At 37.7% G+C, this 14,910-nt stretch overlaps 1 protein-coding gene and 1 long non-coding RNA gene across 4 annotated transcripts in view; one reads left to right on the forward strand and one right to left on the reverse strand.

Moving 5' to 3' along the window:
• PHF6 (PHD finger protein 6) overlaps nucleotides 1-7,682 on the forward strand; it is a 321,601-nt gene extending 313,919 nt beyond the window's left edge. Inside the window, exons 7-8 of one of the 3 annotated variants that reach the window (XM_058441536.1) lie at nucleotides 3,256-3,385; nucleotides 7,664-7,682. In XM_058441536.1, the coding sequence (XP_058297519.1) occupies nucleotides 3,256-3,385 (130 nt within the window). In that variant the 3' untranslated portion in view covers nucleotides 7,664-7,682. Of the gene's footprint in view, nucleotides 1-3,255; nucleotides 6,861-7,663 lie in introns of those variants that run through there. The other 2 variants (XM_032757640.2, XM_058441537.1) reach the window with 2 other exon arrangements.
• The window catches only part of LOC131383909 (uncharacterized), a 74,565-nt gene extending 61,739 nt beyond the window's left edge, over nucleotides 1-12,826 (reverse strand). The window contains exon 1 of the long non-coding RNA XR_009214311.1: nucleotides 12,683-12,826. This is a non-coding gene — a long non-coding RNA (uncharacterized LOC131383909). The remainder of the gene's footprint in view (nucleotides 1-12,682) is intronic.
• Nucleotides 12,827-14,910: the final 2,084 nt, after the last annotated feature.

A 14,910-nucleotide genomic window follows, 5' to 3' on the forward strand; every position in this document is an offset into this window, starting at 1 on the left:
ATTCTATTGGTTCCTTTTTCAGACATCTAGGTTGTTTTTGCTTTTTAGCTATTAAACAACCATATTTCAGTGACCATCTCAAAACAAAAATATTTGTACTTGGATCCATAATGATTTGAATTGCTCTTTTTCTTTTCTCCCATTGAGATGTGTTTCTGCAATCCATTTGTAATGTGGATTCCAGATAGAGACCATTGAGTTCAAATGAGAGCCCGTAGGTGGGTAGTTTGGGGAGAGAAGAAGGGATAAATAAGAGGAAATGCAAGGAGGAATATTTCTGAATGAAGTGGCTTCCCTGTCTCCTAACTATGGCTTTTCTTCCTTACCAGCCCTTTCTGGGTCCTGACTGTATTCCTATTCAAAAGACGAGGGAGGGATAGATAATAATTTTTATTTATGTTTATCCTGTCTTATTGTCTTTATTGTATTTTTAACTATTTCAATATGGATTTTTTTTAAATGTCAGCCTCCCACCATAAAAAATGGAGTTCTGTAACAGCAGAGACCTTGTTTGACCAGTTGACACCTGTGACCTTAGCACCTAGACTAGTGAAGGCCACATAAGGGCCTATGGGAAATATTCTGCAAGTAAAAAATAATCCCGTAAAATGATTAAAAGTTGCTCCAACAACAAAGCACTTGTCCTGTTAGAGGAAACTTTCTATTAAAAAGATGATTTTCAAATGTAAACAAAAACAGAATAGTATAACAAGTCCTCATATCAGCAGTTAGCAAGTCGTTGCCACAGTGGCTTTATCTATTGTTTATTTTCCTGAAGTATATTGTTTGTTTTCCTGAAGTATATATATAAAGCAAAATCCCAGATCTCTTGTCATTATATAATTATTATTCCATTATCACACTTTGTAAAATTAACAATTATTTCTTAGCATCATCTTATACCCAATCTATTTTCACATTTGCCCAGTTGTATAGAAAAATCTCATTTTAGACTTAATTTGTTCAAATCTGGATACACGCAAGGTCCATCCATTGCATTTGATATGTCTCTTAAGTCTAAATACGGACACACTTGTCCCTTTACTTATTGAAGAGCTTCGATAAATTGTCCTAAGTCCCACATTCTAGATTTGTCTCTGCCATTTCATGATGCCATTTAACTTGTGTCTCTATCCCTCTCTCCTATTTCATGTAAACTAGAAGTTGGTTCAGAAGTTTAATTAGATTCAGGTTATATTTTATGGGAAGATTCTTCGTAGGTGCCATTGTGTAGGAATCTCACTCTTGATATTTAACCTCATGATTTAAAAATTTAAAAAGAGGTAGTTCCCAATGTGTGGTATTTGAAGTGTACAAATTCTCCCTAGCTTTTTGAAAGTTATTGAAAATGTTTTAAGACTAAAAAGAGAAATAATGAACAAAACTAGATTAAAGTCAGTTGTTACTGTTGTCCACTGTGTCCTGAACCCCACCCCTGCCTTTTATTCTACTTGAATATTAGACCTAGTTTAGATAATCTATTTGTAACATGTGAATTCCTAGATGATTTCTTTTATCTATTGCTGACCACAAGAGGGCATCCAGTGAACATGTTCTAAGCATTCTTCCATTGTCATCTTATGTATGATAGACATAAAACTGAGGAATCGCCTTCCACTCATAGGTGGGAATTGAACAATGAGAACACTTGGACACAGGGTGGGGAACATCACATACCGGGGCCTGTCATGGGATGGGGGGAGGGGGGAGGGATAGCATTAGGAGATATACCTAATGTAAATGATGAGTTAACGGGTGCAGCACACCAACATGGCACATGTATACATATGTAACAAACCTGCACGTTGTGCACATGTACCCTAGAAATTACAGTATAATAAAAAAAAAAAGAAAAAAAAACTGAGCTCAAATCAGCCTGCCCTTGTTTGATTGTCCAAATCACCTATATTACGATTTTTATTAAAAAACCTAATGAATTTTAAACATACAGTCTGTATACCCAAATAAAAGGTTAGAACCAAGCATGATATAAAATTAGGACTCCAGAGATAACTTTCCAGATTTAAAGGGGAAAACCTACCTTTACAATGGAGATAGCTGGTCATCACCACTACTTTAACCAAATGATCAAACATAGTGTCACCCAGTAGCAGGACATTTTGAAATTAGATGCCTCCTGAAATATGCAGGATTACCTACAGAGTGTCTTGACTGAAAAAGAAAAGCTGAACCTGAAGCTAACCAAGCCCTTAGACCTTATTCCCAGTGTATAGGAAATACAGGGCGAGAGAGAACCGAATAATACAGTAACACAATTAGACAAGTCCAGAATTTGCTACAGTTGACAGACTGTCTAGTCTGATCTCATCCTAAAAAGTCAGTGTTGTGTAAAAACAAGAAGCTGGAGGGACCAGTCTAGATTAAAAGAGACATAGCCAAATGCAGTGCTGGAAAACCGTTGGATGGCTCATGTAGGTATTCCAGTGAAGGCTAGGATGCTAATAATGAAAAACCATTTGAAGAGTTTGAGTAAAATTGTTTCATCAAATGTGAGCAGAAGGCAGCAGTATAGATAGAATATATATTTCCTGAAATGTGATTTTAAATTAAATATATGAAACAAATTTATAGAATTTGATTATTTTATCAATATACCTGAAGGTTGGTATTTTTAAGTTGGCCAAAACTTTGCTTTTAATCTCATTGGGCAAAATGAGGAATTGCTTTATGATAACTGTCATCCTAAACCAGAGATTTTGTTTCAGATGAACTTTTATTATCTCAATAATAGTGTGTTTTCCTATCTGTTAGATAAAAATGGGTCTGTAACTAATTGGGGAGTGTTTTTTAAAGTGTGGATGAGGAAACCCATGTTTTTTTTTGTTTGTTTTTTTTTTTTTTTTTTTTTTTTTTGAGACGGAGTCTTGCTCTGTCACCCAGGCTGGAGTGCAGTGGCGCAATCTCGGCTCACTGCAAGCTCCGCCTCCCGGGTTCACGCCATTCTCCTGCCTCAGCCTCTCCGAGTAGCTGGGACTACAGGCGCCCACCACCACGCCCGGCTAATTTTTTTTTTTGTATTTTTAGTAGAGACGGGGTTTCACCATGGTCTCGATCTCCTGACCTCGTGATCCGCCCGCCTCGGCCTCCCAAAGTGCTGAGATTACAAGCGTGAGCCACCGCGCCCGGCCGGAAACCCATGTTTTAAATGGGCACTAGCCTCATCCACTAATGTTGGCAGGAATGTTCATCAACGGTGACAAAGCATTTTGAGATTTTTGTCTTTCATCATTGTAGACTATACTGTAAAAATCATAGCGGAAATGATGAGAGAGATGAAGAAGATGAGGAACGAGAGAGTAAAAGCCGAGGAAAAGTAGAAATTGATCAGCAACAACTAACTCAGCAGCAACTTAATGGAAACTAGGTATGAAAGTTAATTATATGGGATCTGTTGTCAGGATACAATACACACTGATATATACATGTTGAAGTAATGGTATGCAGTAAGATTTTTTTAATCCTATTATGTTTAGTTAAGAGCATGTTACTAAAATGCTGAGGATTTTGTAGGCTTGCATAGTAGTTGTTTTTTTTTTTAACTAGCTGATTTTGTAACCATAAAAACAAGCTATCTGCTTTATCAATAAGTGTAGTTGTAATGTCAAATCAATAAGATATTCACACTCCTCAATAACATTATATTGATTGTGTTCCCCTCAAGCATCGTATTTTACATTTTTTTATCATCTTTTAAACAGGTTCATGGGACAGAGTTAGAAAACTGGGAATGAATAAGACATCCATAACTACTATTCTTTTTTCACTGTTTTCTAAAATCAAAAAGGGTTTGTAACTTTTTACTGCCCAACTCTTAGATCCTTCATTGAACTGCCTAAAAATGTCTTGTTTGTTTTATGAGCCTTCACTAGAAGGCTGAGTTTGACATGTTGATATTACGTAGCTATAGTTTGCAGTTTCCGGGAAGCAATTGAAACACTATTAACCCTGTGTATAGTGTCAACAGTTAAAGCAGACAAAACGAAGTAAGCTATATTTCTGGACTGAACAAAGTTCTGCTGTTTAGAGCATTTAAGTTTGTTTAGTGGATCCATACTCAAAGGAAAGCATAAGCAAATTTTCCTTTACAATGCAAATATGCCACTGGTGGCAGCACATGGTAATTTGTGGATTTTTTTTTTCATACTCAAGCAATGGAGGCTAGAAATGAAGAGAACCTTCTTTTTCTCTTGACTTTGACAGCACATGCTAAAAATCTCTTCCAAGAAGTACGCTAAAGCTTTTCATTTGGTTCCTGTTAAAGTTGTTCTCACTGACCAGCATGGACTCAGGCAACTGGTAATTATAAGCTATGAGCTCCAGTGCTTTTGCCAAAATTCTCTTGACAGCACACCTCCTCTCTTTCCATGTTATGCAAAGGACTTCTGGCAAAATGATTGAGTCCTTCAAGTTTAAACTAACATTTGGCAACAGCAAATTAAACGTTTTTAAGATGTAAAGAAAGGGTTACTGCTTGCTAAGGACTTCAGACACCATGTCCGAAACCTGTTCCTCTCAAGTGCCCTGTTGTGTGGAACACTTCACATATTGGCGCAAAGTACGTAAGGAGGTCTCATGTGCTGTAGGAGTAAAAAAGTCTTTGCATAAAACAGTATTTATTTTTACTTTTGTGACCACTATTTTAGAAACTTTATTTAATATTTTAATGTTTTCAGTCATTGCTTTGGTTATCTATAAAATAGGCTTTTGTGCCCTACTTTTCTTCTTGTAGGGCTTGGTGGTGTTTTATCGATTGTCAGAATTGTTTTTGAAAGCCTAAGAACCCAGCTTTTTAGAAAGGATTTTCACACTGGCATTTCTAGGTAGTGATATTTTCTTCCACTTACCTGCTGAAGCACATTTATGCATTTCTTTATGGCAAAACCAAATAACTTTAGTTGTGGTCTGCCTGATACTACCATAGCACCTCAATACCAAGGGGAGGGATTTTGACTAGTTGAATTATTAAGCCACCACAATAAAGCAGATTTTTAAATAAGAAATAATCATGTTAACTTGACTGTACATGGAGATATTGTGCAGCTGATAGAGCAGCATTTTTAAAATGTAACAGGTGGAAAATTACACTGTGCTTAATGACTGATTTTTTTTTAAAACTACGAGTCCCTTAAGGTCACGTTTGTCAAGTGTGTATTCACACATTTACTTAAATCAAGGGACTCAATGCTTGCTTTTATTTTAACCATCTTTTACTATTTTTAGAAGGAAACTAGCTTTAGTAGTGGGTTGCCCTATATGTTTTCTCTTTTTGCTCTTACTATGCCATTGGGTTTTTGTGTGTACGTGATTTTCACAATTCATGACTTGAAGTGCAAGGACAGATCTAGATGTTTGTTTACCAAGCTATGTGACTTCTCCCAAAGGATCTGTACTTTCTTTCCTTACAACAGCTTGAAAATCATTATTTTAAAATCCTTAAATCACTGTGTCTAGATCATTTTTTACATTGTGTGCCATAGACTTACCCATGGGATAACAGAGCTCCTTCATTTTTGGACAACTACTGTAATCATTTTTTTTTTTTTTTTTTTTGGGAAAAATGGAAGGTGCCAGGGGTAATCATGGCCAGTCAATAATTATATAAAGGAGTTCAAATACTATAGCTGTCAGTTGATGAATTTGTTATGTAGTAAAATGTATGACTTTGTATGGGTTTCTTCAGCCCTTTTTCTGCCACTAGCAACCAGAATAGCACTTTACCTTTTGGTTGGCTAGATAAGTGGCTGACTACCTGTTTTTCTCACTGTGGTGTGATTGGCTAAACAATCTTGCATTAAAAATTCAAATGTAAATTGAATTCACATGAAAAATGATGTTTGGTTGTAAACCTCCAATGTTTTGATTCTCTAATCATGTTTTCGTCACATGCTGAGTAAAAGTGCCTTACAATGTAAAAATTGTACAGTACTTATGTTCCCAAGTAGCATCATCATCTTCTGGGTAGTAATTACATTGTGGTATTAATATTTAGAAAAATGGACCTCAGCAGTGTATTTACTGTACATCTCTTAAGTCCTTAACTGTAGTTTTAATAAGCATGACATTATTTGATAAGTATATAACATTTACATCATTTCAAAAAATACTGCCGTTACTGTCTTTTATGCATATTTTAGCCTGAAATTTTGAAGCGTCTTTTTTCTTTCTTTCTTTTTTTGTTTTGTTTTTTTTGTTATTGATATTAAACAGTGTAATCTTTGCAAGCGTATATTGAAGATTATTCTGGAGCATTTATTGCCTTACCAGAAATGTTAGTAGGAAATGTTCTTTAGAGTAGAAAGATAGACTTGAGTTTCTATACTTTTAATAAGAGCTCTTTGTTCCTGGGGGGAGGGGGGCAGGGGGTGAATTTTACTTTCATCTCAAGTTATTAAAAACCCACAACTGAAGTAAATTTTATTTCAAGGATCAGCAGTTTTAGAATTTCAGATAGTACTTGCTCAGAAGTACATGCTACTCAAGATATTAAGAGATAACAAGATCTGTAGATCTGCTATTGAATCAGAATCTGTGTACTTGAACAAATGTGTGAATCTCAAATATCTCAAAGAAAAAGAAAAAGTGTTCTAGAGTGTTGTTGCTTTTTTAAAAAAGCGCTGAAGTTAGACCAAGGTATACAGTTTTGTTCTAACAGACATTTAGGTTAATTGTAAAGATAAGGAATGCATTATGGGTCAAAAATCAAACATTCCTCTCATGTTATGTATATTTTGTTCCTGTTATATTGGCTTTATTTTCAAAATTGTAGTTTGTAGTATTAGTTTCCTTTTATTGGTATTCTTGCATATACTATTCATTCAATAAATGACTTATGACTTTCATATTTGTTTGTCTTTTTTTGTGAAAGCGTATACTGAAGCTTATTTGATAATAGCAATAGTATTGTGTTCCTTTTAGTCTTGCTTTATTTCAGAGTAAAATGCCTTAATAACTTTTCATTAAACAAGTATGGGAGGAAAAAAAGTGTGAATTTGAATTCAGTTCAAAGTTTCACAATATAAAAGTTTTATTATGGAGAGAAACTGCAATCTTGTAAGTACAATCGAACTGCATTACATCTTGATTTTTTTATTACATGGTTCAGATACCCATAGTTTAAATCAGATCCTCTGAAACCTAGTTAGAAGGTTATTTTGAAAATAAACCAAAACTCCTAGTACAATTTATCAGATTGGTAATATGGGTGCAGGATTAATATCCTATAAAGGGATTTTACCTTATATCTTTAAATGTACTCCCATTACCATGGACAGTGTGCTTCTAGTACAGTGCTCATATATTGAGGTTTGTCACATCCAGGGCAGAAATCAAAGTTGTAATTAGTAGGATATGCTCATTCCATACACACAATTCCTAACCTGCAGAGTGGGGGAAAAAATCAAATAGCATGTTCTAATTAACTCCGGAACATAGGATGGTGTACTTCACTGCAAATGTTACCTAGTAGTGCCTGGCGCATATGTGCCTGTGTGTGTTTAAAAATCCATTATTAAGTCTCATTTTAATTGCCACCAATTTTTAAAGTCTCATTTTAATTGCCCTAAAAATATGGAGATGGGGAGTTGTGTGCTATTCTTTAGCTAATTGAAACTATTTAAGCTGGTTTTTGTGTTTTTTTTTCCAGCTGCAGTCACGAGCAATTGCTAAGGTTACTCCAAAGGATGGACCTGGTAGAAGAATTTCTTAGGAAAATTCTATGGCCAGCAGATAGCTAGTTTATCTTTTTAAGAGAAAAACCCAATCCCTTTTATATTTATATATTAGACTAAGTCCTCAGTTGTGTAGGCAAAATGCTGCTTTATACATCAACCAATGTTACATAATACTGCCTTGTTCAGATAATGAGGTAACTGAATATTAAATATGATGTAAAGCAAAAATGCATTTGTGATTTTTATTCAGAAGATGAAAACTATAAAATAACCAATTACTCTACAAGTTAATGGTGGCATTTAGAAAGTATTACACGATAGCAGACATGATCTACATATGGTCAGTGTACTGAAGTCAGTCAACCAGACCTGCATCCTTGTCAAAGTCAGCAGATCCGTAAACATCCAAATTATACCTTTGCCTATGCCTCTCAGTGGCTATAAGTGGGTTTTTATGCTGGTGGTGGGGAGATAGGGAAAATAAAATGTAGCTGGGCAAAGAGCTAGCTAGCTCTACTGTGTGAACGATAATATTCCAATGAAAACAAGAGTACTGTTTGAGGGGGTAACCTTTTAAATGGAACCTGAGAGACTAGATATTGAAGACAGTATTAGGAGTTGGGAGACAGAAACTACGCTTTTATATGGAGACTGGATTTAGAGTTGTTGTTGAGTTTCTATAAAGTAATTGGTACAGAAGGGTAAGTTGTTTCTGAGTATTTTAAAAATCAGACCTGTTTACAGATTTTGTATTAAAGTAATATATGGTCATAAAAAGGAATGAATTACTGATACATATGCCAGTGTGTATGAGCCTTGAAAACATTATGCTACGAAGCCAGGCACAGAGGTCACATATTGTATGATTCCATTTATATGAATTGTTCAGAGAGGCAAATCTATAGAGATGGAATACAGATTAGTGGTTCCCAGGGACTGCAAACATGGGGGAATGAGAAATGACTTTTATTGGGTATACTGTTTCTTTTTGGGGGTGGTGAAATGTCTGGAATTAGGTACTGGTTGATGGTTGCATGACTTCGTGAATATACTAAAAACCATAAATTATACCCTTTAAAAGAGTGGATTTTTTTTTAATTTTCCTTTTTTCCTAGTTAGCTGGAGATGGAGTTTCGCTCTTGTTGCCCAGGCTGGAGTGCAATGGCCCGATCTCCGCTCACCACAACCTCCGCCTCCCAGGTTCAAGCGATTCTCCTACCTCAGCCTCCCAGGTAGCTGGGATTACAGGCAGCTAGGATTACATGCCCGCCAAATTTTCTATTTTTTTTAGTAGAGACGGGGGTTTCTCCATGTTGGTCAGGCTGGTCTCGAACTCCCGACCTCAGGTGATCCACCTGCCTCGGCCTCCCAAAGTGCTGGGATTACAGTCGTGAGCCACCACATCTGGCAAGAGTGGATTTTATGTGAATTTTATCTCAATTTTTAAATTGCTATGTAGCCATTTTACAAAATTAAAATACAAAGGTATATAAAGCAAAATGTGAAACCCCCCCCCTTCTGTACAAGTCTACTCCCTAGAAGTATTTGATACATATTCTTCTAAATGCTTCTGTACATATATAACATAAACACTTTTCTACATAAACAGAATCATGCATCACATAAATAGAATCATGCATAAAAAATAGAATATTTTTACCATAAATAGAATCATACATACAGTTCTGCACCTCGTCTTTTTTACTTGAACAACATTACGAGGTGTCAGTACATTTAGATTTCTCAATTTTTTTTTTTTTTTTTTAGTAGCTCCTTGGTATTTCAGTGTATGGATGAACTGGAATTGTTCTCTCCAGCCTTACATATATCCTTTATGCAAGTAATTTCTTAGGATAAACTTCCAGAAGTAGAACTGCTAAGTCAAGGGTATGTACATTTAAAGTTTTGATAAAAATTGCCAGCCAGCCATTTTTGACTCACATCTGTAATCCCAGCACTTTGGGAGGCTGAGGCGAGAGGATTGCCCAGGAGTTCAAGACCAGCCTGGGCAACATAGTGAGAACCCCATCTCTACAAAAAAAAAAAAAAAGAAAGAAAGAAAAAATAGCCATGCATGGCGGCATGTGCTTATAGTCCCAGCTGTTCAGGAGGCTGAGGTGGGAGGATCGCTTAAGCCTGGGAAGTCAAAGTTGCAGTGAGCCGTATTGGCTCCACGGCATTCCAGCCTGGGCAACAGAGCAAGACTCTACCTCAAAAAAAAAAAAAAAAAAAATTACCCATCCATTCCAGGGATTAAGCTTGCCCGCTTCTCCATTCCAGAAGAGTGCTTTTAAGTGTGGTGCCTTTAAGAAAAAACACACACACTCCAGAAAATTGTATGGGGTTTGATTGTATTGTAAAACCCATATAGACTATATCTGAAAGTGACATATGAATCATCATTGGGAAATGGGGCACTACATTTCATTTGTGAAAAGGCTAAATTGAAAGGTTTATTTCGTATGTATTAACAGCAGTAGCTGGTGAATCACTTCCCTTCCTGCTTTCTGAAAAGTAACAGATTGCTCATCACTGTCTATTGTTTCCTGATGGACCTGCCCGGTGTCCAGAGTCATATGTAGCTCAGTTCAGGACACCTGAAGGGGCTGTGTACTGTTTTGTTGAAGAACTCCTATGACCTTTATCTGTCATATGATGGTTCTTATTCCCAAAATTATGACTGTGCCTAACAAGTGGTCAGTTACATGAAACAAGATGAAATCATCTGAAGTTTTCACTTCAAGTAGTTGTTTTGTCCTTTTGTGAATAAAATCTAAGCCTAATCAGGAAAATTGTCAAGATGCTTTCAGCTCATTTGCCAAAAATGAGCTATTACTTTTGTCATTTAGCAATTTCAAGCAACAGTTACCTGCATGTCTGAAAATAAATTGGTAAAAATAACATGGGTACTGAATTATGCTGGTCAGTCAGCATGGAAGTTTTAAAATAAAGAATAAATTGAATGTAGTGAAGGATGAATTAATGCTACATGAAAATTAGTTTTTTCTAATTCTTAAAATCACATTTGGCACTAATTAGTATTTATAAGATTAGCCAGACAACAATTTTATTGAAAAAGGTTTGTAACTTAGAACTGTAGCAATCATGGAGACTGCTGTTATTTTTATTTCAGAGGCTAGCCAGACAATTTAACACAAAGGCTTATTTTCAAACGTTCCTGATCCTTAAGCCCAATAGGCTTATGTTCTATATTTAGTATTGATTTAGTATTACCAGGAAGCAATAATTCTTTGGACCCTGTTCTCATATGTTCCTGGTTAGAGAGCAAGCACAAAAGATAAGCAGTTTCTGAAAGTTCCAGATCAAAGAGCTGGAATTTTGGCATTATCCTTAAATACAACATTCTTTCTGGACGTCCCTTAGAAGAATTGTTATTAAGTGCTTCAACCTATTCCATGTGCCCAAACAGCTTAGGGCAGCTAGCCAGTGTGCTGGGGATGCAGGGGGAAAAAAAGCTTTAAAGAAAACATATGTTGCTTAGCAAAGAGGCAGGGTAGGAGAGAAAAACTTCAGGCAGCCTTTACTGTGGTCTTTGGAGCATTCAATAACTGGGGACACACCATTGCATGGAACTTGGAAATGCACCCTACAGTTTATAGGCCACTTCCTAGAAAGATTGATGCAAAACTTCAAACAGTCACAACTTTATTCTTTTTTTCCTTTGATGCCTTCCGCGAAACCCTCTTTCCTTAGTTCCTGTTTCTGTACCACCCCTTCAAGACCACTCCTTTTCTGACTCTTCTCCCTACCCCTAACCTAAGTGTCACCTGGTTCTGGTCTTTGCCATCTTGGATTATTCTTCCCTATCACCACGATCTGCTTACAGGTGCCACCTGTGTGTTCCACATGATTATCCTCCACTCACTGCAGCTTCATGCTAAGTCTCAACACTTCTTCTGGACATGTCTACCCAATCTGGTGGCTACCCAAATGTGAGTCCCAAACTAAGTTGTCAGTAGGGTTACAATTGGTCTACTTGGATTTCCACATCTACTTGCTAAGTTCCACAAAATCTACCACTCTGCCTTTTGGATCCATCCTCTCCATTCTTATTGCTGATAAGCTAGTGTGATTTCTACTTTTTTTTTTTTTTGAGACGGCGTCTCACTCTTGGTGCCGAGGCTGCAGTGCAATGGTGCCATCTCAGCTCACTGCAACCTCCACCTCCCAGGTTCAAGCCATTCTCCTCCCTCAGCCTCCCGAGTAGCTGAGATTACAGGCATGTGCCACCACGCTCGGCTAATTTTGTATTTTTAGTCGAGGCAGGGTTTCACCATGTTGGCCAGGCTGGTCTCAAACTCCTGACCTCAGGTGATCCACCCACCTCGGCCTCCCAAAGTGCTGGGATTACAGACGTGAGCCACCGCGCCCGGCCGTCCATTACCTCTTGATACCACTGACCTCAGCTCCCCTACTTCTCTCATTTTACCTCCCCATGCCTAGAATTCACCCCACTCATATCTGGGGAAGATGACCCGCTAAAGAAAACCACAACAATGCAGACTGATGCCGCCGCAGATATTTGGCATTTGGTCTCAGGTTCTCCACATCAGTCTTCTGTCTTTTTTTACCTACTTGTCTTTCCCATTATATTGCCTAGAAACTATTACAAACATAAGCTTGCAGACTCTAGATTTTGGTGGCCCGGGTTCAAATTCCATGTAAGCTTGCTTAATTTATTAAGCCTCTCTCCACTTCCATGATCTCATCTTTAAAATGCAGATAGAGACAAGGCACGGTGGCTCACACATGTAATCGTAGTAATAACTGATTTGGGCAACAGTCATCAATGGGTGCTAAAAGTAGTGGGTGAAGGCTCGATGAGGAATAGGATACTTACATACCCCCAAACTAAGCCACAAATTGTTAATTACAAATTGGAAAGTAGTAATTTTACAATGGCAAGACACCACTGTAAATGGATAATGAAAGAGCATCAACAATAATGGGAAAAAAATGATGCTACTTACCTCCTGCTATGCTGCTCTGAGAACAAGTATAATTTCTGTGGTAGTCCTCCAAAAATGCATAACCTGAGTCTGTTGATGGGGAAGCATCAGACAAACCCAAATTGAGGGACATTCAACAAAACAACTGGCCTATATGCGTCAAAAATGCCAGTGTCACGAAAGGCAAAGTCTGGGGAACTCTGCCTGATTCAGGAGACAATTTAATGTGTGATCCTGGACTGTGAAAAAAGTAACTATAAAGGATGGTATTGAAACAGTTGTCAAGATTGGAGTAGAGTAGTAACATCAAGGCTAAATTTTCTGATTGTACTGTGGTGTGTAAAAGAATGTCTTTGTTAGAAAATACACACTGAAATATAGGTCAAGGAGAACAATAGCTCCAATTTAAAAACGGTTCTGAAAAAATATATATACAGACACATACAGATGGAGAGACAGAGCGAGAAGGCAAATGATAAAGCAAGTGGGACAAGATTTTTTAAAACTGGTGAATCTGAGCAAAGGGTATTCAGGAATTCTTTGTACTATTGTTGCAACATTTCTGTAAGTTTGACCTGACATCAAAATTTAAAGTTTAAAAAGGAAATAAGAGAAGGCATAAACAATATTAAAAATAAAACAACATTACTATAGATGTAGTAGAGATTTTAAAGATCATGAGGAAAACACTAGAAATAAGAGTCTATCTTTTAGATATACATACTGAAATACTTACTGTAAAGTGGTGGGATAGCTGAGATTTCCTTGAAAATAATTCAGGGCGCCAGGCGCGGTGGCTCACGCCTGTAATCCCAGCACTTTGGGAGACTGAGGTGGGCGGATCACTTGAGGTCAGGAGTTTGAGACTAGCCGGGGCAACGTGGTGAAACCCTGTCTCTACTAAAAATACAAAAATTAGCCAGGCGTGATGGTGAGTGCCTGTTATCCCAGCTACTCGGGAGGCAGAGGCAGGAGAATTGCTTGAACCAGGGAGGCGGACGCTGCACCACTGCACTCCAACCTGGGTGACAGAGCTCAAAATAATAAATAAATAACTCTAAATAAATAAATAAAATGCAGATAGAAATCATACTTCACTCATAGACTTGTGAGGATTAACAGAGTGATCATAGACCCAAGACTCTCCCATCCCCCAATACATTGGCCCTTGTACCTGTGTTCCCAAGTCTAGCTTTTCTCCTCTTCTCATATAATTCCCATTTCTCTGCTCTTCTCATATAATTTTCTTGAAAGTCAAGTTACCACTTGATATTTCCATTTCTGTATTTTTATTATTTGTTCATCAACCCACTGCACTCGCTTCTGTCTCCCTACCTTCACTTCTCTCAACTACACAAAAACTGCCCCAGCAAAGTTTACCAATGACTGTTGCGAAAACCAATAGGTGTTTTTCCAGTTCTTTTTTTTTTTTTTTTTTTTTTGAGACAGGGTTTTACCTTGTCACCCAGGCTGGAGTGCAGTGTACAATCACAGCTCACTGCAGTCTCAACTTCCTGGGCCCAAGCAATCCTCTTGATTCAGCCTCCCAAGTAGCTAGGACTACAGGCATGTACCACCATGCCTAGCCTTTTTTTTTTTTTTTTTTTTTTTGAGACTAAGTCTCGCTCTTGTCGTCCAGGCTGGAGTTTAATAGTGTGATCTTGGCTCACTGCAACCTCTACGTCCTGGGTTCAAGTGATTCTCCTGCCTCAGCCTCCTGAGTAGCTAGGATTACAGGCGCATGCCACCACACCTGGCTAATTTTTGTATTTTTAGTAGAGGCGAGGTTTCACTATATTGGCCAGGCTAGTCTTAAACCCTGACCTTGTGACCCTCCCGCCTCAGCCTCCCAAAGTGCTGGGATTACAGGCGTGAGCCACCGCGCCCAGCCTGCTTTTTTTTTTTTTTTCTTTTAATTTTTGTAGAGATGAGGTTCTGGTATGTTGCCCAGACTGGTCTCAAACTCTTGAGTTCAAGCAATCCTCTCACCTCAGCCTCCCAAAGTGCTGGGTTTACAGGCATGAGCTACTGCGCCCAGCCAGTTATCTTACATCTTGACTCTACTTGATGTCGCTGACAATCCAAGTGCTGTTGCTTGGTCCTCTGCTAATCTGCACTTGCAGGTGACCCAAGAATAGAAGTAACACATTTAATAATAAAACCAACATTTCAAAGTCCACTGGCTGGGACCCTCCATGAATTATCTACCCACCCCCTTCCCTGCTCGCAGAGATTTAATAGGAATCTAC

The sequence above is a fragment of the Hylobates moloch genome, unplaced genomic scaffold (genome assembly GCF_009828535.3).
Source record: "Hylobates moloch isolate HMO894 unplaced genomic scaffold, HMol_V3 SCAFFOLD_7, whole genome shotgun sequence".
Classification (NCBI taxonomy): Eukaryota; Metazoa; Chordata; class Mammalia; order Primates; family Hylobatidae; genus Hylobates; species Hylobates moloch.